Consider the following 25,000-nt stretch of genomic DNA (forward strand, 5'->3'; position numbering starts at 1 on the left):
TTTTTTCCCGAGGATTCTCGAGCCCGGCGTCATTAAACCAGCAGGGTGTTGCGCACATAATCATTTCAAGTAATTTCAACTGTCTATTTTGCGGCTTTTTTTACAGGCGAACACTAAAGTTATAATAAATCATGTGAAAACCAACCAAAACTTGGCTGCTCTGTCGCAGTATTCGTTAAGGTATGTTCTCAAGGCTTACTGGCTTATCCCTGTAGGCTTGAAATGATTCTAGCTTTGAATTGATGAATGAACTCGGGATACTTCGTGTTAGATGCTAAAATTGAGTATGCATCTAATTAGATGGATCTCTTGACGTAAGTGTACTCATCACAAGTTTACAAGAAAGATGAAAAGATTCAGAAGTCGAGGAACACGTACTGTTTGATTTCGTCTTACCAATATTCACTAGACAAACGAGACAAACCGCTGGGAACTCAATTTTTTTCTCGGGATTTACGTAGAGGCATTCAACTGATGACGTTCTTGAGTGACTCTCGTTTTCTTTGAGAAAGGTGCAGATATTGACATTAGAAGATAGATTATATATATAGCTACCGTCTACTTTAGAAATATTTTACAAGTAATAAAGGGCTTTCAGTCTCTAAACTTAAGAGTTCTATAGCGAAATTGTTCTTTATTTTCTAAAATCACTACTCAGTAAAGAAAATTAGATTTAATGTACCAAAAGGCTTCCAAAACGTCTAAAAGTTGTAATGTTCGAACTGCGAATGTCGTTGAGAGAGGGCTCTAAAACGTCTAAAGTTTACTCAAAGTTCTAGACTAGAACTTAAGACATTCGAGACATTTTAGAACCCTCATTCAGCCATATTCTCAGTTCAAACTTTAGAACTTTTAGAAGTCTTCTAGCCCGGATAACTTCTAAAATTCAAGTTTAAAATGTGGTTGAAAGTCGTTTCTAAACTGTCTCAAGTTCTATACACCTTATTCCAAAATGGCCGCCACTTAAATATGGTTTTGTTTTTATTCAAATAAGCCCTTGATGCCTCGTTCTTAAGCTTGAACGAGGCAACAAGGGCCAATTTGTATCCGCATAAATCAGCGACCATTTTGGAATAAGGTGTATAATAGTTTGCTATCTAGAACAATTTTAGAATTCTATGTCATCTTCTAAAGTCAATACTTGCACTTTTCATGCTTGTATGCTTTCTGTCACATCATTCAGAACACCTTTTGGAAGAGAGTGCGAAGTTGCAGCCAAAACCGAGGTGGATTCACATAAAGCAGAAACGCCCAGCAATCATTGGGTTTTCATAGCTCGCGAAGTTAAAGATGCGGCCAGAGAGCATGAAATACAGAAAGAACAAGAATTCAAGGATCTCCTTGCAAGACAACAAGAAGCTAAACCAGAGGAAGCTCCAGCAGCAGAGGAAACTCGACCCCAAGAAAGCGGCGAGGAACTTGGTGACAAATACTGATGACTGTCGGCGTGGTAACGCTGATACAAATTGAAGGAAAGAAATTGTAGATTTTATGCCCGGCCGAAATATCGTTTTTGCTAAATAAATTGCGTTGTATATTGACCTACGGAATACTGCGTGATTTCTATTTTCTCTCACTTTCGAGGCTACACCATGATACAAGGGACAACTGACTTTCTCATACTTACAAGGGAAAATCGTTGAAAGAACAAAAGAAATTCGACCACGCCCTTTTTCTCCCATTTATTTTTGTTCCCTTTTCATTTCAATCTTCTTGGTAATTTTAGCACGATGACCTTTAAGTGCAACGATTAAGGATTGGTTTGTGTAGTTTTGGTCAAATTTCAATTCCCTTTGTGTTCCCACGAGATATAATATCGTTTTGTTGGTTTTAGTTGAAGTAGCAGTATAATTCAAATGCCAACTTGAACCACTAGTTGCCGTCTCCTAACCTCACTTTCGCGTATTTATTAACATATATTAACATTTCACGAAAAGACGGGTTATCTAACAATTCAAAAGGCACTCAGAGTTGTGGCATTTGAATTTTTTAGACTAATTACGGATAGTGAGATAATGACAAATCAGTAAAGTGCAACCTTACCCAAAGTTAAGTTCAAATCTCCCTTGAATACAGCAAGCTTAAAATTTCTTCTTTCCTCGGACTTCCTACCTGAAATCTCCTTAATTTTTCCATGAAAACACTTTTCCACGAATTCCAATAAAGCCGGTTACAGACGATTTTAACTGCTGCCGGTCATAAAAGTAGTAGAGGGCCTCCTAAACCGACCTCTGTTACTCTCATGTTTGAATGCGCTCTGCGACCACAGCCCCTTATGGATAAAGTTATTGAATCCCTAGGCTCAGTCTCCAGCCGTGGGTGTCTCCGTGCGCCCGCGATCCTCCTCCAAGTTTTGAAAGCTAAAAACTTCAATCGATGCTGTATTTTGCCGGTAGGACTGGGTGGCTCGACACTCATAAGAAGTCTATGAAATGAGAATCGGGGGTCTTCCCTTGTCATGGAACGGCCGAATTACCCAGAATTCCTTTTGGGCATGAAGGAGGCAACTGCTTGAGAAGCAAGCGGAGACTGGTCCTCATCAAATGAGGAAAAAGTAGCGAGAAGACGATTTCTAGGCGGATACTAAGGAGTAGCCAAGGTGCGTGCTGTTAACGTAGACTTTTGATTTCTAAATAAGTATTTATCATAGAAAATTCGGCTTGGCCTTTAGTAATATTTTGTTAAAGAAACCGTATAATGTAAAGAAGAGAGGAATGAGATTTATATTTGCAATTGCTTGTCCTCTTACCACTTAAATCAAACTCTACATCTCTATGCAATAAGCGCATTCAAAATTTCCTCATATTATTGTATGAAAGTAGTTTAAAAAAATAGAAAAGGCTTGTGCTGCATATATGAAAAATACGTCTTTTCTCTCGTTCTCTTGGCTTATGCATGATCTTCGTGGAAATTACATTCTGTCCCTCAATAAAACTAGAACAACCAGTTATGGTCTTAGTTCTTTTTCTTACGTATTAGCTAAGTACGTTGCGAAATGCGCTACCTGATTTTTCCAGTAGCACTGAGTTTACTGGTTTTAAACTAATCCAGGGCCAGATTTTGTACAGCGGCTTTTCGTTTTAATTAATATATCTTTAAATATTATTTAATATTTAGTTATGTATCTGTATATGTTGCGTATGTTAGCTGTAATATGTCTCGAAGATATTATTCTGAAAGTCGAGATGAAATACAGTTTTATACATGCATGTATGTTACCTTCAGCAGGGCGCATGCGTGCACTTTGTAATCTGCCACTCCAGTGCTTACCATATGACAGATAAAATGACTTTTCTCTTGAATATATAAGCGATCGAATCTTGCCTTAAATTGTAATGACAAGGGCGGTTTGGAGCTGTGAGTAGGCGTGGGATTTGTCTCATATGGTTTAGGGGCCGACATATCCCTCCCTCAATGCCGTACCGGGAGGCAAGGTCGGTAGCAGAAAGCAGCGAAGGGCCAACTGCGTCCAAAAGCGATCGCACGGGCCGAAATCCCGGGATGACTCGTTTGGTACGACGCTCCAGCGCCACGTCTGGAGGTACTGCATTTTTTCTCGTCTCGTCTTCAAACATTTTGTCAGCGCATGCGTGCGTAAATGTTCAGCCTCTCCGATACCTGGCCTACCAAAAATACTAAGATGCTGGTTAACTTTTGACAAGGAATTGAGATTTCGGTTGATTCTACAGGCATAAAGGTAACGTAAGAACCGTGCGTGTCTGGTCTTCTCGAGATAGAGGTGAGAGATGATTTCATGCAGACTGGAACACCTAAATTGCTTTGTTGTAAACATGGCGGCTCACAGCACCAGTGAAGTCGTCTCTCTGGCCTTTCGGTGGACGAATTCTAGGACCTACCGATACAATTCGGGCAAGTTTTGAAAGCTAAAAACTTCAATCGATGTTGTATTTTGCCGGTAGGACTGGGTGGCTCGACACTCATAAGAAAGTCTATGAAATAAGAATCGGGGGTCTTCCCTTGTCATGGAACGGCCGAATTACCCAGAATTCCTTTTGGGCATGAAGGAGGCAACTGCTTGAGAAGCAAGCGGAGACTGGTCCTCATCAAATGAGGAAAAAGTAGCGAGAAGACGATTTCTAGGCGGATACTAAGGAGTAGCCAAGGTGCGTGCTGTTAACGTAGACTTTTGATTTCTAAACAAGGTTTTATCATAGAAAATTCGGCTTGGCCTTTAGTAATATTTTGTCAAAGAAACGGTATAATGTTAAGAAGAGAGGAATGAGATTTATATTTGCAATTGCTTGTCCTCTTACCACTTAAATCAAACTCTACATCTCTATGCAATAAGCGCATTCAAAATTTCCTCATATTATTGTATGAAAGTAGTTTAAAAAAATAGAAAAGGCTTGTGCTGCATATATGAAAAATACGTCTTTTCTCCCGTTCTCTTGGCTTATGCATGATCTTCGTGGAAATTACATTCTGTTCCTCAATAAAACTAGAACAACCAGTTATGGTCTTAGTTCTTTTTCTTACGTATTAGCAAAGTACGTTGCGAAATGCGCTACCTGATTTTTCCTGTAGCACTGCGTTTACTGGTTTTAAACTAATCCAGGGTCAGATTTTGTACAGCGGCTTTTTGTTTTAATTAATATATCTTTAAATATTATTTAATATTTAGTTATGTATCTGTATATGTTGCGTATGTTAGCTGTAATATGTCTCGAAGATATTATTCTGAAAGTCGAGATGAAATACAGTTTTATACATGCATGTATGTTACCTTCAGCAGGGCGCATGCGTGCACTTTGTAATCTGCCACTCCAGTGCTTACCATATGACAGATAAAATGACTTTTCTCTTGAATATATAAGCGATCGAATCTTGCCTTAAATTGTAATGACAAGGGCGGTTTGGAGCTGTGAGTAGGCGTGGGATTTGTCTCATATGGTTTAGGGGCCGACATATCCCTCCCTCAATGCCGTACCGGGAGGCAAGGTCGGTAGCAGAAAGCAGCGAAGGGCCAACTGCGTCCAAAAGCGATCGCACGGGCCGAAATCCCGGGATGACTCGTTTGGTACGACGCTCCAGCGCCACGTCTGGAGGTACTGCATTTTTTTCTCGTCTCGTCTTCAAACATTTTGTCAGCGCATGCGTGCGTAAATGTTCAGCCTCTCCGATACCTGGCCTACCAAAAATACTAAGATGCTGGTTAACTTTTGACAAGGAATTGAGATTTCGGTTGATTCTACAGGCATAAAGGTAACGTAAGAACCGTGCGTGTCTGGTCTTCTCGAGATAGAGGTGAGAGATGATTTCATGCAGACTGGAACGCCTAAATTGCTTTGTTGTAAACATGGCGGCTCACAGCACCAGTGAAGTCGTCTCTCTGGCCTTTCGGTGGACGAATTCTAGGACCTACCGATACAATTCGGGCAAGTTTTGAAAGCTAAAAACTTCAATCGATGTTGTATTTTGCCGGTAGGACTGGGTGGCTCGACACTCATAAGAAAGTCTATGAAATGAGAATCGGGGGTCTTCCCTTGTCATGGAACGGCCGAATTACCCAGAATTCCTTTTGGGCATGAAGGAGGCAACTGCTTGAGAAGCAAGCGGAGACTGGTCCTCATAAAATGAGGAAAAAGTAGCGAGAAGACGATTTCTAGGCGGATACTAAGGAGTAGCCAAGTTGCGTGCTGTTAACGTATACTAACTTTTGATTTCTAAACAAGTTTATATCATAGAAAATTCGGCTTGGCCTTTAGTAATATTTTGTCAAAGAAACGGTATAATGTAAAGAAGAGAGGAATGAGATTTATATTTGCAATTGCTTGTCCTCTTACCACTTAAATCAAACTCTACATCTCTATGCATTAAGCGCATTCAAAATTTCCTCATATTATTGTATGAAAGTGGTTTAAAAAAAAAAAAAGGCTTGTCCTGCATATATGAAAAATACGTTTTTTCTCCCGTTCTCTTGGCTTATGCATGATCTTCGTGGAAATTACATTCTGTCCCTCAATAAAACTAGAACAACCAATTATGGTCTTAGTTCTTTTTCTTACGTATTAGCTAAGTACGTTGCGAAATGCGTTACCTGATTTTTACTGGGTTGCCAGTATGGCAAACCCAGTTGGGGTCTGCGTTTAGTTCGTTTGTTTTATTTTTTTTTTTTTTCTTTTTTTTTTCCGTGTCGGTAAAAGAGTTGCCTGTCACTCCCCTGCTAAGTGGTGTCTTTGTGCATAGAGCTTTCTGCGCGTATTTTCTTAGGATCGAGAGGGTAGTGGGAAATGCGTTGATTTCTCTGGTGGACACAGTAGAACGATTAACTTAACCGGCAATGGCGTCGAAAGTCATGTAACGGGAATGGCGTTTTAGTGGATCTTTGGACAAAATATACCCTTATGAAGCTCAATAATGGCAAGTCAATTGGATATACAGGTGGTGAAATCTTAAAAGCGACGAGTAATGGACTTCGACAACAATCTATCGCCCGTCGAGCCGAAATCAAAGTGAGCTGTATTTACCTGAAGTACATGGTAATTTGACACGATTGAGTTTCTTGTCTTCACGCACGCAATGAAATAGGAAGAGGTTTTCGCCTCTAAGAGCAAATATGTTGTTTGTTTTAATAAATTTTTCGCTGGAAAATGATTCTGTGGTATTTTCTGCCTTTGTGAATTATAATATCATGTTGTGTATTGAATTTTGGAGCTTAAGGTTGAAATGTGATATGGGAGAAGTTTTTAGTATTGCTCTGTAAGCAGGAAGGGTTCGCAGGCCTGTTGGAAGCGTGCTTGAGTTTCAACAAAATGAGCCCCAAAATCAGTGAAAAATTGTGACGCAGATGAATAATAAAGTAGCTGCTATTTCCAAAATGATGGAATTACCTGGTGATAAATAACGTCGTACGCATCTTGGAGAGTAAATTTTGACTTTGCATAAACAAGAGTTGGGCGATTGTGATCTTTGTTTTGACTTCGCTCATTTCATTGTCAAACTTTATAACACTTAACAGAAAAAGAAACTTACAAAAACCCGGTATCTTGCCATCATTTGACACAGATGCTTCACTGTTTGGCGAGTAAACATGCCGCGGTAACTTAATCACGGCACCCGCTGAATTCCGGCCATGTCACTTTCGATTTTGCGATTTATTTGAACGTAGCAAAACTCTCCCAAAATGTTTGTCGCTGATCGTAACTTTTTATATTCTATATTCACAGTTCAAATATAATGTTGTTTTCATGTCGTAAATATTTTATTCTCGATCGACCGTCCCGGAAACTTCCTTCTGCTCTTTCTAAAAACTGTGTATCAATAGTTATTTACTTTTGCATCAATATTTGTTTTGCATAAAGCAAGCTAACAAAATCTGTACCTTGCTGAGTTCGCATTTGTTAGCGTTAATCGTATTTTCGGTCCGATGCTTCAGTTTAAGGGGTATATTGTTTTGGTCTCCCATCCTGATTCTAACCCCGCCGAACATGGGATAACTTCAGTGAACTTTAGTATTACAAAGCTCTCAGATGATCAGAAGGCACGCTTAAACTTGTGGTGAAAAGAAGTTGTGAGGGAACTTGAAAGTTATCAACATGTCAGCCCAGAAGCCAATGTTTCTCCCTTCTCTTTTATTTGTTATTCTTCAGAGACTGGAATGCTGTAGTTCAATACCACACAATTCAGTGCCTTCTGATTTTCTGTAACACGTACCAAAGACAACCCAGTGTATGCTTCACGGAAGCATCTCGTTCGTAAAAATTTCCAAATGCTAACATTACTCAACATCAAACAATCTTTTAGAGAAATTATTTAAATGTGAAGCGGTAACAAATCCGTATTTTACAAATCCAGTCCATACTTTACAAATCCAATCCAGTCCGTGTTTTACAATATGCCGTACTTTAGCGTCCTCAGTCATCCCTAACTGATTAGAGTGTAGTGTGAAGTGTTAAGTATCTACCCCATATGAACCATGTGAGCGTTAGCCCCACTGATGGAAATGGGCCCACACAAGGACAGAGAAAAACTCTAGCTGTACTTGACCCTCCTTTCTCATCCCTAGCTGTATTTTAGCGTCTTTACTCATCCCTGGCCGGACTTAAGCGTCCTTGATGATTCTTAAGTATGCATTGGGATCATTATACGACAGGAACTCCTGAACCACTATATGATTGCCTACACCAAGTAGCTAGCAAAAATTTGCTTAGCACTTACCTAAACTTAAAAAGGTTTCCCAAATTTTCGAACCGTACCTCTTCTCCTTCTTTCCCCGAAGAAGAACCAGAGATACGGTTCGAAAATTTGCATCAGTTTTAAGCCCCTTTTTTAGCTATTTTATAAAATTATGAACACTGATCGCCAAAAGAGCAACATACATAAAGTACTTACCTTCCTGCCTTTTCAGTAATTCCGCTGTTGTTAAGTGAGCCCACACAACATTATTTACTACGCGAGGATTCGTCGCGGAACACAGCGAGTGTCAACGGAGAGGTCTCATTTTCCGTGCTCGTCCGCCCAGCGAACTCAAAAGACAAGACTTAAGGTAAGACATTATAATGTTAAGGTAACTAAGAACCAACAAAGCTAAATAAGCTTGCGTTCTAGGAACAAAGTCGAAGTTTAGCCGCGTTCTTGCCTCATTTTTGCAGGACGCCGAATATCGATCGCCAAACGTTCCGTAATCGGAGGGTGAAAAACTGTAGATATCAGCTATATAAATTGAAAGCTAACCATTTTAAGATCGAAATGATTGTATATTTGAAGTGTGGGTTCCGGGGTGCCTCGACGACCCTACGAAGACGAAGACCCTACAGACCCCGAAAACTCGAAAAAAAGTGACCTAAAACCCTGAATTTGGCTATCCCTAGGCCTAACGTTGGTTTTTGGGCCTAGAGGTTACAGGGCCAATATGTACATCTGGCCCGGGTTGCTCGAAGCACGGTTAGCGATAACCAGCGTTAAATGCCATGGAAACCTATAGGTTTTGATACCTCTTAACCAACGGATAGCGCTAACCAGGCTTCGAGCGACCGGCCCCTGGCCCCAGTTTTTCAAAAGGTGGATAATGCTATCAATCAGATAAATCACTATCCATTGGATGGCGCAATTGGTTTCGCTATGACTTTATCCACTGGGTAGTGATTTATCCGGCGGATAGTGCTATCCATCGTTTGAACAACTGAGGCCTGATGGGAAATGAAGATGTGCGGCCACACATAGAGCGTTGTTACTTGGTTAAATCTGGCAGATAACCCAGCTTTCACTTTGAAACAAGTTTAAGCGAACGAAGAACTTTATAACCGCGTTTGAGGTAACTCAAGAAACCAACTTTAGGCTTAGTGTTAGCCAAATTGAGGGTTTTGGGTCACTTTTTTCGAGTTTTCAGGGTCTTAGTTTTAGAGACACCCCAGGTTCCAAGGTGTTTCAGGCATCACTTTGCGAGATCTCTTCTCGACCACCGGTAAGAGAGTCATGAAAATTGACAAGGTAGGCAACACCGAGCCACCAACTGGTGACATTGTCTTGTTCAAGCTGGAATTGACGCCAAACCAGTGAAATTCTCACGTTAAAAATATGTCTCCATACCTATGCCGAATTTGAGCTTCATCTTTAGAAAATTCACCAAGAAAGGCAATCCTGAAACCAGACCAAAGGAATTCACAGCATTTGAGTCTATTCGAATCTACCAATCATTGCAACGCGACTATTGGGAACTGCCAGGAGGGGCTGGGAACTGCCATAATGGTTTGCAGACTTGTTTAACAACATATAGGTCCACTTAATCACTATGTTCTCCCTCTCAGTCCTAAGATCGAGGCTTACATATTTTACTCTGTCTAACTCCAGACTACTTTACTCGGCAATGGTTGCCCCCTTGGCTGTAGGGGTTAATTAATACTAATCTTTTTATGACTGATACAATAATACACTAGGCATTTTTAATTACTTGGAATACCTGAAAGTTGTCGGAGTTATAATCTTTGTTGACTTTGTTCGGTGCAGCAAAATGGACAATAGATTATGAGGTGGTGATTTTATTGGCTAAAATCAGTGCACTTGACCCCTTGGAGCAATACATTTGACCTCCCTCTTCAAGGAAACTACTTTCTGCAACAAACAGCTGTGGTGTGTCATTGAAGGAGATTTCTGCGGGCGCGATGCCTCAAACAGTCTTAATTCTAACAAAATTCACAACTTCGACTTCGTCTCGGTGAATATTCACCGATAATCACTGAACGTGAGGCGAATAATTGTTAAATATTACACATTACTTAATTTATATAGCACCAATGCATTACTTAACCCCAGAGCTTTAAAACACTATTACGTTAAAAAGCAATGTGAATTCTTAATGATTTAAATTTACAACAGCCACATCAATCTCGTCCTCAGAGCTGGCTTTTCTTCCTGTCAGCACCAAGAACACATTAAAGTAAGATAGTCGTAAAATTCTTCAGAAAAGGATAAATAAAGTTGTAAGGAAATTGAAATTATGATCAAATTTGATGAATTATTATATTTTCCACTTGCACAAATCCCATAATGCACCTGTTTTATCCCCCCAAAATTTTCATGCACATTGTTTTTGATTTCCCTTGGGACATCTTCATATCCCAGGAGAAATTGCAAACAATTATTTTGCAAAAGTTTGGTGGGGGGGGGGGGGGGGGTAAAAGAGGTGTATTGTGGGAATTGTGCAGGTAGAGAATTATAATATATTATTATTATTATTATTATTTTTCTCCTAATGGCAGCCTCTCAGGAGACCCCCATCCCAGGCAATGTTGAAATCACCTGCAGCTTTTCAGAATGTAACTACATTTCTGGTTCTTTAACTGCGAACCTATTGAGGTGACGTTGGATAGCACAGTTTTTCCCGCTCGCTGAATTGTGATTGGTCAATTTAAATTTCAGTAACTCTCACCGTATGCACGGCATGCATTGCCTTTGAGAACCCTTGTGCTTTGTTCATGTCATTGTCCCAACAATTTCATCCAGAATTGTAGATGTGCACCAGAATAATAATACCGGTAATTGAAAGTTAAATACAGGAGACCCCCATCCCAGGCAATGTTGAAATCACCTGCAGCTTTTCAGAATGTTTGCACGTTTGAAATTAATCACACACTGAAAATGTGCCATTAACCCATTCACCCCTATAAACCGGCCAAAGTTAGTATTTTACTCTGTCTAATGCCAGACAATTTTACACGTCAACAGGGAACTCCCAGGAGTCAATGGGTTAACATTGAAAGGGGGAAAGGGGAGAAGAAGGTTGTTCCCACCTTGCAAACGGAATCCGCGCCCGCGGTGCGCGCGGCAGTCAAAACTGTGCCATCCTGTCAATCCTTTGCCCTTTCACCGGAAACGGTGCACTTCTGTGCGTAAACGACGTTGTTGTCGATCTACCCCGTCGAAAGGACGCCACCAAAGTCTTTTTTTTGCGTAGTTAACACAAATAACTACATTTCTGGTTCTTTAACTGCGAACCTATTGAGGTGACGTTGGATAGCACAGTTTTTCCCGCTCGCTGAATTGTGATTGGTCAATTTAAATTTCAGTAACTCTCACCGTATGCACGGCATGCATTGCCTTTGAGAACCCTTGTGCTTTGTTCATGTCATTGTCCCAACAATTTCATCCAGAATTGTAGATGTGCACCAGAATAATAATACCGGTAATTGAAAGTTAAATACAGGGGCTGCAGAGAGGGAGTGGCTAGGGGTGGCCATTGGTGTCGTTTACTCCTAAACCTCTCCCCCCTCCCCTCTTTCAAAAATACCCTACAGCCCTCTGGAATACCATTTTTAAAATAACATTGTTTCTTCTTTCATCTAATGACCATGGATATGCACTAAAACAGCTGAGAGCTAACCATTCAGCTTTGTGCGCCTTTGTGTTTATTGAGAATTTTTTTTATTTCTCGTTGACTGTGAAACGTACTTAGTCATTTCTCAATGTCAATAAATTCTCATAGCAAAATGGACAAGGCAAACCGGCTCCTTTCTAGTCTGCCAAGAAGACCACTTGTCACCAAATGTCAAGCAGTGGCCATGGCAACTCGAGTCTTCAACTTGGAAATAAAAAATGACTCCTCTGTCAAAGAAATGGACAGTTACGACGACAGAAACTTTTATATTCAAGGATTCCTACAAGGAGCTTCACAACGTTCAGATTCACCAGCCTGCGAAGAGTTTGTCCTCAAAATTATGAACCATGTGGATTCAAATCATGAATATTTGATTCAAACCCAATGTAACGTCATGTCTTTCCTTCGCACACGTGGCCATAAATGCTCGTCTCCAGTCCCTTCAAGATTTGGCTCCTCCTTTGTGATGTGTAAAATTCCCATAAACATACCAAACAACCGTGTTGCATTGACAACAGATGGTTCGAAGGATGGTTTCAGTTCAGAGTTCGAAGTATACCATGGCGAGGAGTATTTAGAAGAGGAATATTTCGTGTGCGCTGTAATGTTGCTTAGGTTTGTGCATGGGACAGTATTGAATGATACACCGCTGACCACTCAGCTGTTGTTTGATGCTGGTATGGCTGTTGGAAGACTGGATCGTGACTTAAAGGTAAATATGAAGGTGTTTTATGTGTCCTATGCAAAAATAATATTGAAATTACACTGAAATTTGTGCCGTGGTCATATTTCTTGTGTCACGTGAATGGCCTTAAGGCTGCGTTTTGATGACATTAATATTAATGTTTTTCTCGACTCGAAACTGGAAGCAATGCTTATGCAAAATTTTGAATGGTAAACAAATAGTGTTATGGTATTTTGATAGTGGCTAATTACTTTTTAGATAGGGTTCTGAGTAGTCACGTTACAGGGTCACTTTGTGACGTCTACACTATCATTTTTCGTCGAAGATGACGTCACCTCAAAATATACCTTTGCACGATTGTAAGTCATTCGCTATTACTTCATCTACTTCACGTCGTACAATGTGTACAAAGTATCTTAAAATAAATTGGTTCGAGTGGTTTCGAAGTAAAAAATAAAGAAGAAAGGGGTTCACATTTGTATGCACTCGTCGTCAAAACCTCAAATTTCAGCTCGCTTTTATGAGAGTACAGCACGATTATGTTTCTCCTTTAACCAAATGAGTTTTGCGGCTCTGTTGTTGTCGTAGCCGTCGCCTTGTCTTGAAACTGCCAACCGTGAGACGTGCAGTGTAAGAACCTACAGAGCTAGTCATTGTTTATATAACCAAGAGGAAGGGCACAGGTTCTCGCCAAATGCTGGAACCTTCACTAAGTAGTAGATCATGTTCCATTTTGTTCTACAGGATCTTGGATGTCCGAAACTAGAACGTACTGGGTATATTTGGGATTTAGCGACAGCAGGTGATAAAATGGAAGAGTTTCTTGAAGCCGTCGACATCAAGGAGCATGCCGACATGGTTCGAGAAGTTTGTAAAACTTTTAGAAACGAAGTAACTCCAAAGCTAAATCTCTTGCCAATGCAGATGATTCATGGAGATGCAAATTACACAAATATATTATTAACCTCAGATAGCAGCGCATCTTTTCAAGAATTTGGTTTCATTGACTTCGCAGATGTGAACTACACATGTCGCGTTTTTGAGATAGCAGTGTCCCTAATGTACATCTTTAATATCTCGAGTGATTTGGGCTGCGGGCGATCCCGAATAGCGGGTCATTTTTTCGCCGGATATCACTCTGTAAATCCCTTGTCTGACGTAGAGATCGAGTTACTTCCTGTCTTGATAGCTTCGCGATTCTGCCAGTCTCTGCTTATCGCTGCTTTCTACAGCAAATACCTGTATCCCGATAATGCGTATGTTATGGAAACTAGCACTACGGGATGGAGTAATTTCCAAGCGTTTTGGAAACTCCCCAAGGAAGAAATAATGAGAATGTGGTTGCAAATTAGGCGATGATGCCTTATTTGCTGTAGGCTGCAAAACAGCAACCTACGTAGCTGGGCCCGGTTGTTCGAAAGCGGATTAACGCTAATCCCAGATTTAAAAATTACCAAGGAGTTTATTTCTCTACTCCCAAATATTGTACAACGCTGATATTTGGTAAAATTTTACATTAGAGGAAGTCAATCTTAAAAAAACCAAAAATAACCAAAAGAAACTTGCACTGCAAAATTGAAAACAATAAACCAAAGTTTACGCTAATCCTGAATTAAGTTAATCGGCTTTCGAACAACCGGGCCCTGGAGGTTTTGTTCGAGGGAGCGAACAAGCGGTGAGGCCGCCAGGGGGTCAGGCCCAATCACGCTCGGACAAAACCGCCAGCTACAGAAAACAGTTCCATCTCGTTCAGAGATCTGTTCATGAAATATTCTTCATTTCGAGCATGAAAATCAATGCGAGGACGTGGTGCCACACCTTAAAGAACAAAGGAGCGCAGAAATTACTTAAAGTATCGCAGTGTTTGATAACTATTCATCGGCAATAAAATCCGGCTCACTCTCATCAAACTATAAATGCAATTACGTAATTCTATCTCTCTTATGTGATATTAAAAACTTCGCACTTTGGACTCGGTTTGAAATAGAAATAGAACCTTAGCTTGGGAATGCGCATCTAGAGTATTTCAATAGACCTCTTTAGCTTGTACGTCTTGTTTTCCCATTTCAGACCACGTGATGTTCTCAAGGGAATTTTCCTTTTGTTTTTTCATAAGTTATGCGTACATATTCACGTGCATAGGACGACATTTGAAAGAAAGTTTTCCCTAGAGTAACATCACGTGATCTGTAATGGGAAAACAAAATGTACAAGCTAAAGAGGTCTAACAACCTCGTTCCCAGAGCTCTCTCGGCATTTAAGATGGCACTGGTCAGCTTGCAGAGGCGTATGATCTCCATGATCGAACGGCGAAAATGGGGGCTTGTTGTCCATCGATCGTGAGCCCGATGAGCGAATCGAAATTTCAGCCTGTGTATAAACTCGCCATAACCGCTTTACGAAGAGGAGGGGCAGCCTGGTCTTTGTATTAATGGTAAATAATACTCTAACATGTTAAACGCGGTAAATTGGGTTCTTTGCGGAATTTGTATAATCGGATAATCACAAGCCACAAAACATCCTTTGCCGGATTTTGTTTACTTGACGTCATGACGATTGCAAATATTTCGCTTTAATCAATCCGCGGGGCGAAATAGTTCAAGTGGATGTTGCCATTTTGCACTTTTTGCCAACACCACAGGTAACCCAAGCTAACGTATTGGGGAAAGAGAATCGTAAAAGAAGAGGGCAGGCCACGCTTTTTGAAAAAAAAATGCATTTATTTTCTGGAAATAACGAAAAAACCGCGGTTCAGTTATTTTGCTTTCGAAAGGGCTGGCTTTTACCCAAACGACCGGACGAGAGCGGAAAGCACCATACACAGACTTATTTGTCGTTCCTTAGTGTCTTTGTCCTAACAAAGAGTTATGCTTGCGTATAGGATGAGTAAAACCTTGTCTTCAGTTTTGGCCTCCTGTGGAGCCACTGAAACTATGTAAAGCAGGAGTTTCTCATCTGTTGACAGCAACATATACAAGTCTGAGATGAACTCCAGCCAAGGAAACAAGTATTTCTCAAGTGGAATTATACACATTTTAAAATCCATTTAATGTCTTTGGCTGAATAGGGAATTTTTGGTGTCAAGAACTGAATCGATTGAAAAAGTTACTAGAGTAACTTGATTTGGATAGAGTGCCTTTTGCAAGCGAGTTTCTGACGCGAGACTTTCATGACGTCAGCATCTAAAAAATAGGTGGGCGGATACATTTCAGTATTCAAAGTTTTTAAGCGTGAAATCGAGTTATGCCGTTATGAGTCCTTTCATGCATAAGAAGAATGACTTACTTTCGTTCGCTTAGCTTGCCATTGTTGCTAATAAATTGAAAAAGTTCCCACGCAAACGAATACAGCTGCACACCCGATATCCACCACTGCACTTGACTCCGCATGAAAAGACAACTTCTATTCAAGTGTCATAGCCCGACTTCTTTTGGGTGCTGCGTCCTTGTCCGTGAAACCGTCTCGAATGTGGCCAATATTTGCGCCTTTCTCTATCAAATAACGCGCACAGTCAAATTCCCCTTCGCTGACCGCGGCATCCAACGGTGACGAACCTTCTTTGTTGCGAACCTCGATCTGCGCTCCCTTCGTCACAAGGTACTCGAGACATTCGTAACTCCCCGTGCTCGCTGCGCGATGAAGCGGATAAAATCCATCCACGCCGGGCTCGTTCAGATCCACGTTTGTGGTCTCCACCACTCGTTTTAATGTGTCCAAGTCATTGTGCGTCGAGGCCCACTGGAGTAAGATCTGCGGATCCAACGAAAGGCTTTGTTTTTTTCTACGCGCCAATTTGTCCTCCGAGTCGGTAGCTGGTTTCTCTTCTTCCTTACGAACTCCAGCTTCGCTTACTTTCCGTTTAATGTTTTTAAAAGTTGAAAGTTTCAAGACGGATTTTCTCATTCCAGACGACATAGCGATTATTAACTAAAGAATTCTTGTCTCAGTTGTAAATCAAGCCTGCACACAAGCACTGTGAAACCCTCTGGATGTTAGCGATAATGGCTTTCTCCCCCTTCTAGAATTTCACACCCTGTGGACAATCACCATGGTTTAATTACAGTTTATGATGTTGTTTACTATCTTACTTTTGAGTGAATCGTCTTATCTTTGGGCTCGTCTTTTTAAGGTCTTAAAAAAAGGAGAAACCGATGACATACAGCTTGCAACTGAATGTTACTCGAAAAGCACAGTTCATTTTTAGAAATACTTTTATGATGTTTAGCGGAAAATGGCACAGCTGGAATTGTTTATGCCAATCAAATTGATATCGTTCGTTATCTAAATCTAAAATGACATTAAAATAGCTGTAATCATAGGGTCAGCGAAGCTTCTGGTGTTTTGTTCGTCGAATGTACGCAACCGCCGAACGGTTGCTAATTTGATAATCAGGCGATCTGGAAAAGAAAAATGTTTAAATGACATTAACATTACTTTCTAAGGACGGCGGTGATGAACTATAGGCGCTGTCCCGCAAAACCGTGATTTTCGTGAACTCTGTGTCGGAGGTGGAAGATACTTTATGCAGGTGGTCTAGCTTTTGCGGAATATCTTAAATGCATGGGTGTGTGGATAGATATCTGGTGCCAGTGGTCAGTTCAAATACGTGATAACTTTATCCGGTAGGTAAGTCACTAACCACAATTTCAGCTAAGATTTCAATATTTGTTCACGTAGCCGTGAGTACGCACACTCAGCATATCCAAGTAACGGCGTGTACGGAAACCCAGGCCATCTTTTGACGCGGAGTATATTTTGTACCCTGGATTGTGACTTATTATTTACTTATTTATTTCATGGTAACTAACTAACAATAATAAAAATGAATTAATGATAGTAATGATTATAAAAATATTTTTTTTTAGAAAAAGAGACATTGGAGTTGCGCAAAAGATCTAAAGACCCCATACCAAGCGCAACACCCGTAGATATTAGTTACATAAAAATATTCTATTAACATGGATACTATGTCCTATATACAATTAACAATGCAAAACACTCAGTGGCAGTTTGACAAATCATCTAGACCCAGCAATTCCATCAACTCACAAAAGATTACCAAGCTGGCCCAGACCTCCAGTCTCACGAAATAAGTACGCACTGATGATCAGCTATTTTAACTTGAGACGTAAATGAGCAAAAAAAAAAAAAAAAAAAAAAATTATAAAAACAAGAAACACACATGCTCCTGTAAAAGGCCTGATAACCTTTATCCAGCAGTACCTTTCGGAGCCTTGACTGCTTGAAACTAAAGAAAAGCGTTGCTAAGACCACCGGTTTTAACAATTTCAACGGAATTGTGGATATCAAGTGAAGCTATGATCTTCGCAGTTATGAGAGCAATTTTTGCAATTGCGTAGAGAAGCCTGAAAAATTCAGGACTTCAACGGGGTTTGAACCCGTGACCTCGCGATTCCGGTGCGACGCTCTAACCAACTGAGCTATGAAGCCACTGACGTTGGGAGCTGGTCATTTGTGGGTTCTAATGGTCCCGTGAGGAATGAATCAATGATGAAATGGTATATGAAATGAATCATATATGAACTGCGGATATGAAATCAAGTGAAGCTATGATCTTCGCAGTTATGAGAGCAATTTTTGCAATTGCGTAGAGAACTCTCTATCGCGTGAAGTTCGCTTTAGTCATGACTTGCACTCATTTAGGCGTCAGTGGTGTTGCGGGGTATCGAATAGGTGGTTTTCACGTTACGTAATCGCCGCCATGTTGGAGGACGAAAACAAAAGATATCTCATTACTGAGCTCCTTTTGTTCATCCACCAGCAATCGTACACTGTAGCATTGTTATCTGTGTCTCTTGAGATTGCTTACAAAACCAGCTGTGTTGACTCAAATTAAACCGGATCCTTGATCCATGTGAAAAAGGCCAGCCTGTGTTTTTTCAAAACAAGAAGATGCTTCGGGCCCGAAAAGGTGGCCCCAGGAGCCTATCACCGAGATCAAATCCCTTTTTTTTGCGTTTTAGATGAAAACCGGAGTACCCAGAGAAGAACCTTTCAGGGAAAGTTGAGAACCAACAAAGTCAATGCACTGGTAAGATTGAAGATGCGGAGTCCGTGAATCGTACTCGAACTGGGTAATGATAAATTTGCTGAGGCTCTTACAAAATCACTATACTGAGAGCATTTGGTAGTCTTAATTAAGGGAATGTCGAAAAATCAAGTTTACTCTGCAACGCAAGTTCCTTAATGCTTTAGTTGTCTTGCGCATCGTTTTGTCGGTCAATCGATTTCCCTCTCCAAATTAACAAAGTGTTAAATTTTTTCTGACTAAATGCTAGTTGCAGTGACTTGAGCCAAAGAGAGCATTTGTCAGTTGAAGTGTCAACGTCTTTTTAGCTTGAGCCGCGAGCGAGTGTCGACGCAGCGTGCTCAGTGCAGACAGACGGCAAAAGTGATTTCGCGCTGTCGCCTACCTCAGTCTCATTCATGTTGAATAGTGAGGAATCATGTTACTAAGGTTACAAAAACTGCAACAAACTGCAAACTGGTGGTCTTGTCAACAGAAACGTTTATTGTTATTTTAATATCTAAATTTAGAATGTGGTCTTGACCGACCTTAGTCTCCCAAGAATTACAGGTATTTGGGTGACACGAAATGATCAGTTCGCTTACTGTATTAGCGCGTGAAGTCGTCTTATCCAGGCATGTAGACATCGAGTGGCGACGTGAAAATTTGCGTACACTGGAAAGCCCGAGCTTGTAAAAGGAAAAGTTGTCCAGGCTACGACGCCAAATAAGGTCGACTGTAGGGGAGGGGAGGGGCTGGGCAGGGCAGGAATGGCTCAGTAATATGCTCACCCCCAGCAAACCATCGTTTCAATTACTCTTCCTATTTCGTGACATTTTATTGGTCTTTATTGTAAGTTTTATAAAATTTTTATTTATTTATATTTGTTAATATTTCTTAGATTTAGTAGGGTTAGGGTTAGGGTTATCTGTAAAGTTGACTATTCTTGACAACCTACTTATCAAATAAATGTATGTATGTATGTACCTTTTGGAGAAAGACGCTCAGTCTCGCGGGCTCAGAAAACCTGGTTGTGGTCATTGCTGTTCACTTGTAAAAAATACAGAGATGTCAGCATTGTTTCTTCGAAGAGCGACTGGTAACACCGTTTAAATGCACTTTACAATATTTCCAGGGGAACAATGACTGCTTTACAGCGCACATTTGATTAACCAATAGGATCTAGAGTAGAGTGGATGAGCTTCCCTTGCCTTAGGACAGATTTAGTGTCAAAGCTACACACTGTGGACGATTGCGCTTTCCACAACGTGTGGCCTGTCTGTCTTTTGTCCCAGTCTATTGACTCAAATTAATTTTGATGATAAAAAAAAAATGTCAATACGGCATTGAAATTGGATCACAGCGGCAGGCCATAGTAGTGGGTTCGTATGATTATGTCAGCACTCAATTGGAGCTGAACGATGCATCGATAAGGATAAATGCTCTTAAACCGACGCAAATCTCCACCGGAATCATAGTTTCAAACTTTCTTCAATGATCAATGAAAACGAGAGGTTTTTCATCAAGCAGATAAATACTTTCCGTTGTTTGGTTGCATTGAGATAGCAAACCCCGATGTAAATATCATGCTTTGATTTTACACTTGAAATATTCAAAAACTGAAAGTCACCTGGAAACGAAGAGATTTGCCCTCAGGTCAAACCTTTGAAAAGGTGTCAACTTCCGAATCGAAAAAAAAACATGAAAGGAATTTCATAATTAACAAAGGTTACGTTTGAAAATGTACCGCAGATGAACCCAAAAAGATTTCAACAATTAGGTTTTTTTTTTTCGAGCATTTTCAAAACAAGTGGTTGGATTTTAATTGGATTTTAATCCAATGACTACGATTATATTTGTGTCGCCGAGACATTTATTTGACCTCATTTAACCGCAAGAATTTCCTAATCACTCTATCATCCTTCAAGCAATGATAACAATTGAAAGCGAGCAGTTGAACGGCTAAATGCAGCGATGGAAAATTTGCAAAATGTTGCTACATCATTACAACAAGTAAGAATTCGAAGCCCTTCAAGATGGCACTATCCAAATTTGCAGCCGGAGATGTTAAAAATGCGGAAGAGAGCGCATTCAAATCAAGTTCTTCTGGGGCAAATGTAATCTTAGACGATCAATTCTTGTCGCCGTTAAGTAGGGGCAATGACATCTCGATACCCGAGATTGGTATCCAGCAATATCATTCGGAAACAGATAGGCACAATCAACTGAACTCTCCACCGGATAATCAAACGATGTGCGCGAGCTTGCGGAAAACAACGATGAAGATCTCATCCTGCGGCGGGATTCCAAGAAAGCTTAGTGACGTGGGGGCAGTCAGCATCCCTGATAAAGACAAGCTAAGGCCAGACGAGAGAGATACGATGAGAAGAAAGCGAAGCTTATCACTCGATCCACAGATCCTACTTCAGTGGGCAACCACACACAACGACATAGACACATTAAAAAGTTTATTAGAGAGTACAACCTTAGACGTAAATCAGCCTGGAGTGGACGGATTTTATCCTTTGCATCGAGCAGCAAGCACAGGTAGTCTCCAATGTCTGCAATATCTCGTAACAAAAGGCGCGCAGCTTGAGGTTCGCGACAACGATGGTTCGTCGCCGTTAGATGCTGCAGTTAGCGAAGGGGAATTCGACTGCGCACGGTTTCTTATCGAGAAAGGTGCAAATATCAGTGATATTAGAGATGGTTTCACTGACAAGGATTTGATAAAGGTGCGGAGGATGAAGCGAGCGATGACAATAATGTAGAGTAAAAAACAACGGTGAGACAGTTGTGGAAGCTGAAAGACTGGAGGGGCCGTGCAATTTTGCTCGTAGACTAAACCGTCGGCTGTCTGTACTTGGATCGAATCTGAAAATCATCGGTTCAAGTGTAACAAAATCAAAAAAAGACTTTGTAGAACGTACGTTTGCTTAATTGTCTAAGAACTGCAGGATTAGGATTCGCTTTAGAACAACTCAACAGTGTTATTGCCAAGACCTTCGTAAATTCTTGGCCACTAAGCTACTTTCAATACTGTGTGTGAAAGGCCTGAGAGCAGCTATGGTAATGGTGACTATTCAGTCTCAAAGGGCAATGCCTCAAGTTGCTGTTATTGTCAACCTTGCGGGAAACAATCTGAGATTCATTCGTTCTAGTTTTCCTGCATGGCAAATCGGCCGGCGTATTCCAGTGAGGTGACCTGAAGACGCGTTTCAGCGTGAAACATCTGTTTTGAAGTACTTCGCCTCGTCTATAGCCCTGGAGGTAATTGGATTGCCTTCTGTTTTAAAACTTTTTTGGAAAAGCTAAATGTGCTCAATTTTTTGTTCAAGAAAAGGTCAGCTATTGTCATCTCGTGGATTTTGTGTTACCCTAGTTTTTTAGCTAAAGAATCCTTAGCACCTCTTGTTCAATTTTTTTTTCCAAAATTCATCAAAAACTGCATAAAGTTGAAAAAATAAGCTTTTTTATCATCGATGAAAGAAGATTTAGCGTTGAGTGCCCCTTCGTTTTTCTAATGTGTGCATGTTTTAAAACCATGAGCTGTATATAGAATGAAAATAGTGTAAGCTTTCCAGTGGATGAACACAATTTCATTGCAGTGAGATTTTTCAGCTGTGAATAAAGATGAAAGCCGTCATTAACTCAAGAGCGATTTATTTGCCAGCACTCAAGTATCATTTTCATTAAATTATTAGCTTTATTATTCCTAATAGCAATAACTGGAGTAAATAATTGTCCTAAACATTTATTTTCTGTTCATGAATTCACGCACGGTCGATCGCGTGATCGATGTCATTACTTTTACGAAATATTTTTGTTCTAATCGTGTGTTGTTTCTCTGATCTCTTTGTTTTTCATACAAATCCTATTGAAGAACGAATTGATTGAGTGTGTTGACAGACAGCTTTAAAATAACTAATTTTCACACAGTAGTAAGTACTATGTCAGGTCAAGAACTTTCATTAGTCAAAGATCATTTTTTGGTGTTTTATCCTTTCAGTATTGATCAGGCTTGTCCGGTCAAGATGGCTGGATATTGGCCAAGTTCTTTTTTGGCGTGTTTATGAACCGAGACGAAGTCGAGGTCCATAAACACGCCAAAAACAGAACGAAGCCAATATCCAGCCATCTTGACCGGACAAGCCTGATCAATACTGAAAGGATAAAACACCAAAAAATGATCTTTGATCTTGCGGGACCAAGCGAGAAATCCTGTTTACTTTGACTGGTGCATGACTGGTTAAAAAAAAGAAAAATACTCGTTATGCACGTGCACCACGGATTTCCGTGCAGTTCTTTACCGTACTCCACAAAGCAGCAACGTTGGGCGTTTTCCATTTACCAAGAAATTCCGGAAATTCCGGTTGGGATGTAAATGGAACATACGTTTTTGGTTCGTTCCACTGGAAAATTTCCGGAATAAACGGAATTTCTGAAAAGGTTGTCCTGCATGTTTTCCCGTTGGAAACTTTCCGATGGAAATGTGTGTTCCATTTACAACTTTTGAAAGGTCTTACCACTTCCAGGCTATTCACGGCCACATTTTTAAATTTTGGTGCGTAAAATCGCAATCACTTGGCGGCGAACGGACCTGAGTTAAATGGAACACGTTTTTCACCCGATGGAAATTTCCGGAAATTTTTTGTAAATGGAAAACGCCCAAAATCACCTAATTTTTAGTTTTGACGACAACTTGAGCATATAACAATGAACCACTGATTTTCTATTTTCAAACCCCTCCAGATACAGATAGTTTGCCCCTATTGTACAATGTGAAGGAGAAGGAATAATCGCGAAATAATTGCAATAGCACTGAGTTATATTTTGAAGTGACGTTGAATTTGCCGTTGTCGTTATAACTCCCTATTTGCGGCGGTCACTGGAGAACTCTGGTGTTACTTTGCCAGGAATTTCCAATTACATCAACTGTAATTCTCCACAAGTCCTAACTTTTCACACGCAGGTAAACTCAACTCATTCCGAACTCTAAAGAGTTCTTAGGATCTATGATTTAAAGCGCAAGAATGACATCATGATATGAGTAACATTTGGTTATTTCTTCAAAGGAAAACAATCAAAAACCGACTCCTTTGACCTGTTTTATCTTTCGTTTGTTTGTCATCAACCTGAACGAACTGAAAACATGCGCCGAAATTGAACTTTCCAGTAATTCTATGAATAAACTAATAGATAAAAATAGATACCCTGAACATAGCACGTCATCCGGGATAAATGTTTGCAAATTCCTTCCTTTCTTGAGTGTCTTTTATGCCAGTTTAGTTGTGCTGCCACAGCTTCGTTTCTTAAACTTGGTATTTAAAGAGAGAGATTTACAGCATGTTTATATCAGTGGAGGAAAGCAAGCGCCCCGGGAGGCTGGCAAACGTGCAGGAAGCACGAGTTGATCATGGTAGAAATCCCAACCTGTCGATCACAGCAATTTCAAGTTAACTAAAACCAGCTCAAAACTTGTCATTAGTAGGTACAGCCTCGCACGAATACTGGGCCAAGTGCGTTTGTTTGTTTTCTTCAATGAACCGGTATCAAGGATTGTATAATGAGTTGTAGGGAGAACTGATATTTTAATCATAAATGCGAAGCCGTGGTAACGCATGGCTCGTTTTGAAGATCCAAACCGTTCCTTATTTCCAATGGAATGACGCTCAAAAATGGATGTTTTGACGAAAACAACATTGCTTTATCTCCTTTGGTTGCTTATCAAGAAGTCCAGTTCCCTTGATAATGGACTTGCGCTCACCCCTCCGAGTAAGTAATAGCTTGGCAGTAATACCTAGACGGATCAAAGTTAAAAGAATCATTTGAATAGTTTACTCCAAACGGAACTGTACTATCAAGTCCTGGCTGCAGCAACAAGGGGCAAACACTGTTTCGGATAAAAGAACGTTCATTTCCACAGGCTAGTTTTAAGTTAGTCTACTCTTCCACCAGTTGCTTTGATTTATTAGCCCTGACCTGACGAAAATGATGATCTTTTGACACCTTCACTGGATTGTCAAGTCGAGAATTGAATGATCGTAACTAATAAGTAATTTTTGCTGGGACTATATAGAATGGAAACATTCCTTTGCGAATTTGTTGGAACAACTTCAATGATTCTGTATAATGCCACTATTTTTCTAAAAAGATAAGCAATTATCACTGGGTTGTAGCTTGTCTCTTGATACTCTGCTTTATTTTTTCTCTATGGGGGAATCTTTCTCAGACACTTTATCTATAATTCATTATTAACAGAGAAAAACTGATCTTTGTGTCCATTAGTCGGTACCTGTTCATGTGCACTTAAACAGTGAAAACAACTCCTGTTTTGTGTGTTAGAATGGCTGTGGCGTTAAAGAAACAACTGTAGATAACGAAAGATTCCTGAACAGGTAAAACGAAGGCGAGGCGCAAAGAACCACAGGAACATGAAATGTTTCTCATTCGT

At 40.3% G+C, this 25,000-nt stretch overlaps 5 protein-coding genes across 10 annotated transcripts in view; 4 read left to right on the forward strand and 1 right to left on the reverse strand.

The window, feature by feature from the left end:
* LOC137992275 (cilia- and flagella-associated protein 161-like) overlaps nucleotides 1–1,513 on the forward strand; it is a 38,628-nt gene extending 37,115 nt beyond the window's left edge. Inside the window, exons 7-8 of the mRNA XM_068837517.1 lie at nucleotides 107–180; nucleotides 1,184–1,513. Of these exons, the coding sequence (XP_068693618.1) occupies nucleotides 107–180; nucleotides 1,184–1,436 (327 nt within the window). The 3' untranslated portion in view covers nucleotides 1,437–1,513. The remainder of the gene's footprint in view (nucleotides 1–106; nucleotides 181–1,183) is intronic.
* Nucleotides 1,514–8,400: 6,887 nt separating this feature from the next.
* On the forward strand, nucleotides 8,401–14,162 carry LOC137992283 (hydroxylysine kinase-like). The gene is made up of 3 exons (XM_068837533.1): nucleotides 8,401–8,506; nucleotides 11,942–12,545; nucleotides 13,263–14,162. Exons 2-3 carry the CDS (start codon nucleotides 11,946–11,948, stop codon nucleotides 13,875–13,877), a joined length of 1,215 nt encoding a protein of 404 aa, XP_068693634.1. The 5' UTR covers nucleotides 8,401–8,506; nucleotides 11,942–11,945; the 3' UTR covers nucleotides 13,878–14,162.
* Nucleotides 14,163–15,226: 1,064 nt separating this feature from the next.
* LOC137992285 (myotrophin-like) lies at nucleotides 15,227–16,581 on the reverse strand. Its single transcript, XM_068837536.1, has one exon. The coding sequence runs from the start codon at nucleotides 16,431–16,433 to the stop codon at nucleotides 15,921–15,923; it is 513 nt and encodes a 170-aa protein (XP_068693637.1). The 5' UTR covers nucleotides 16,434–16,581; the 3' UTR covers nucleotides 15,227–15,920.
* A 394-nt stretch (nucleotides 16,582–16,975) lies between these two features.
* LOC137992278 (alpha-N-acetylgalactosaminidase-like) overlaps nucleotides 16,976–25,000 on the forward strand; it is a 21,424-nt gene continuing 13,399 nt past the window's right edge. Inside the window, exons 1-2 of one of the 6 annotated variants that reach the window (XM_068837523.1) lie at nucleotides 16,976–17,140; nucleotides 18,503–18,570. Coding sequence is in view for 1 of the 6 variants with exons in the window: in XM_068837521.1 (XP_068693622.1) it covers nucleotides 24,225–24,321 (97 nt within the window). In the remaining 5 variants the exon portion in view is untranslated. Of the gene's footprint in view, nucleotides 17,145–18,502; nucleotides 18,571–24,138; nucleotides 24,322–24,877; nucleotides 24,945–25,000 lie in introns of those variants that run through there. The other 5 variants (XM_068837522.1, XM_068837524.1, XM_068837526.1 and 2 more) reach the window with 5 other exon arrangements.
* On the forward strand, nucleotides 20,459–22,192 carry LOC137989033 (uncharacterized). The gene has a single exon (XM_068834940.1). It carries the CDS (start codon nucleotides 20,583–20,585, stop codon nucleotides 21,315–21,317), a length of 735 nt encoding a protein of 244 aa, XP_068691041.1. The 5' UTR covers nucleotides 20,459–20,582; the 3' UTR covers nucleotides 21,318–22,192.

Source organism: Montipora foliosa, chromosome 2, assembly GCF_036669935.1.
Source record: "Montipora foliosa isolate CH-2021 chromosome 2, ASM3666993v2, whole genome shotgun sequence".
Classification (NCBI taxonomy): Eukaryota; Metazoa; Cnidaria; class Anthozoa; order Scleractinia; family Acroporidae; genus Montipora; species Montipora foliosa.

Bases quoted from the DNA above. Each gene is read 5' to 3' on its own strand.
- LOC137992285 (XM_068837536.1), bottom strand. From the start codon at position 16,433: ATGTCGTCTGGAATGAGAAAATCCGTCTTGAAACTTTCAACTTTTAAA.
- LOC137989033 (XM_068834940.1), top strand. From the start codon at position 20,583: ATGGCACTATCCAAATTTGCAGCCGGAGATGTTAAAAATGCGGAAGAG.
- LOC137992283 (XM_068837533.1), top strand. From the start codon at position 11,946: ATGGACAAGGCAAACCGGCTCCTTTCTAGTCTGCCAAGAAGACCACTT. The intron at 12,546-13,262 runs GTAAATATGAAG...TTTGTTCTACAG, and splicing joins GACTGGATCGTGACTTAAAG to GATCTTGGATGTCCGAAACT.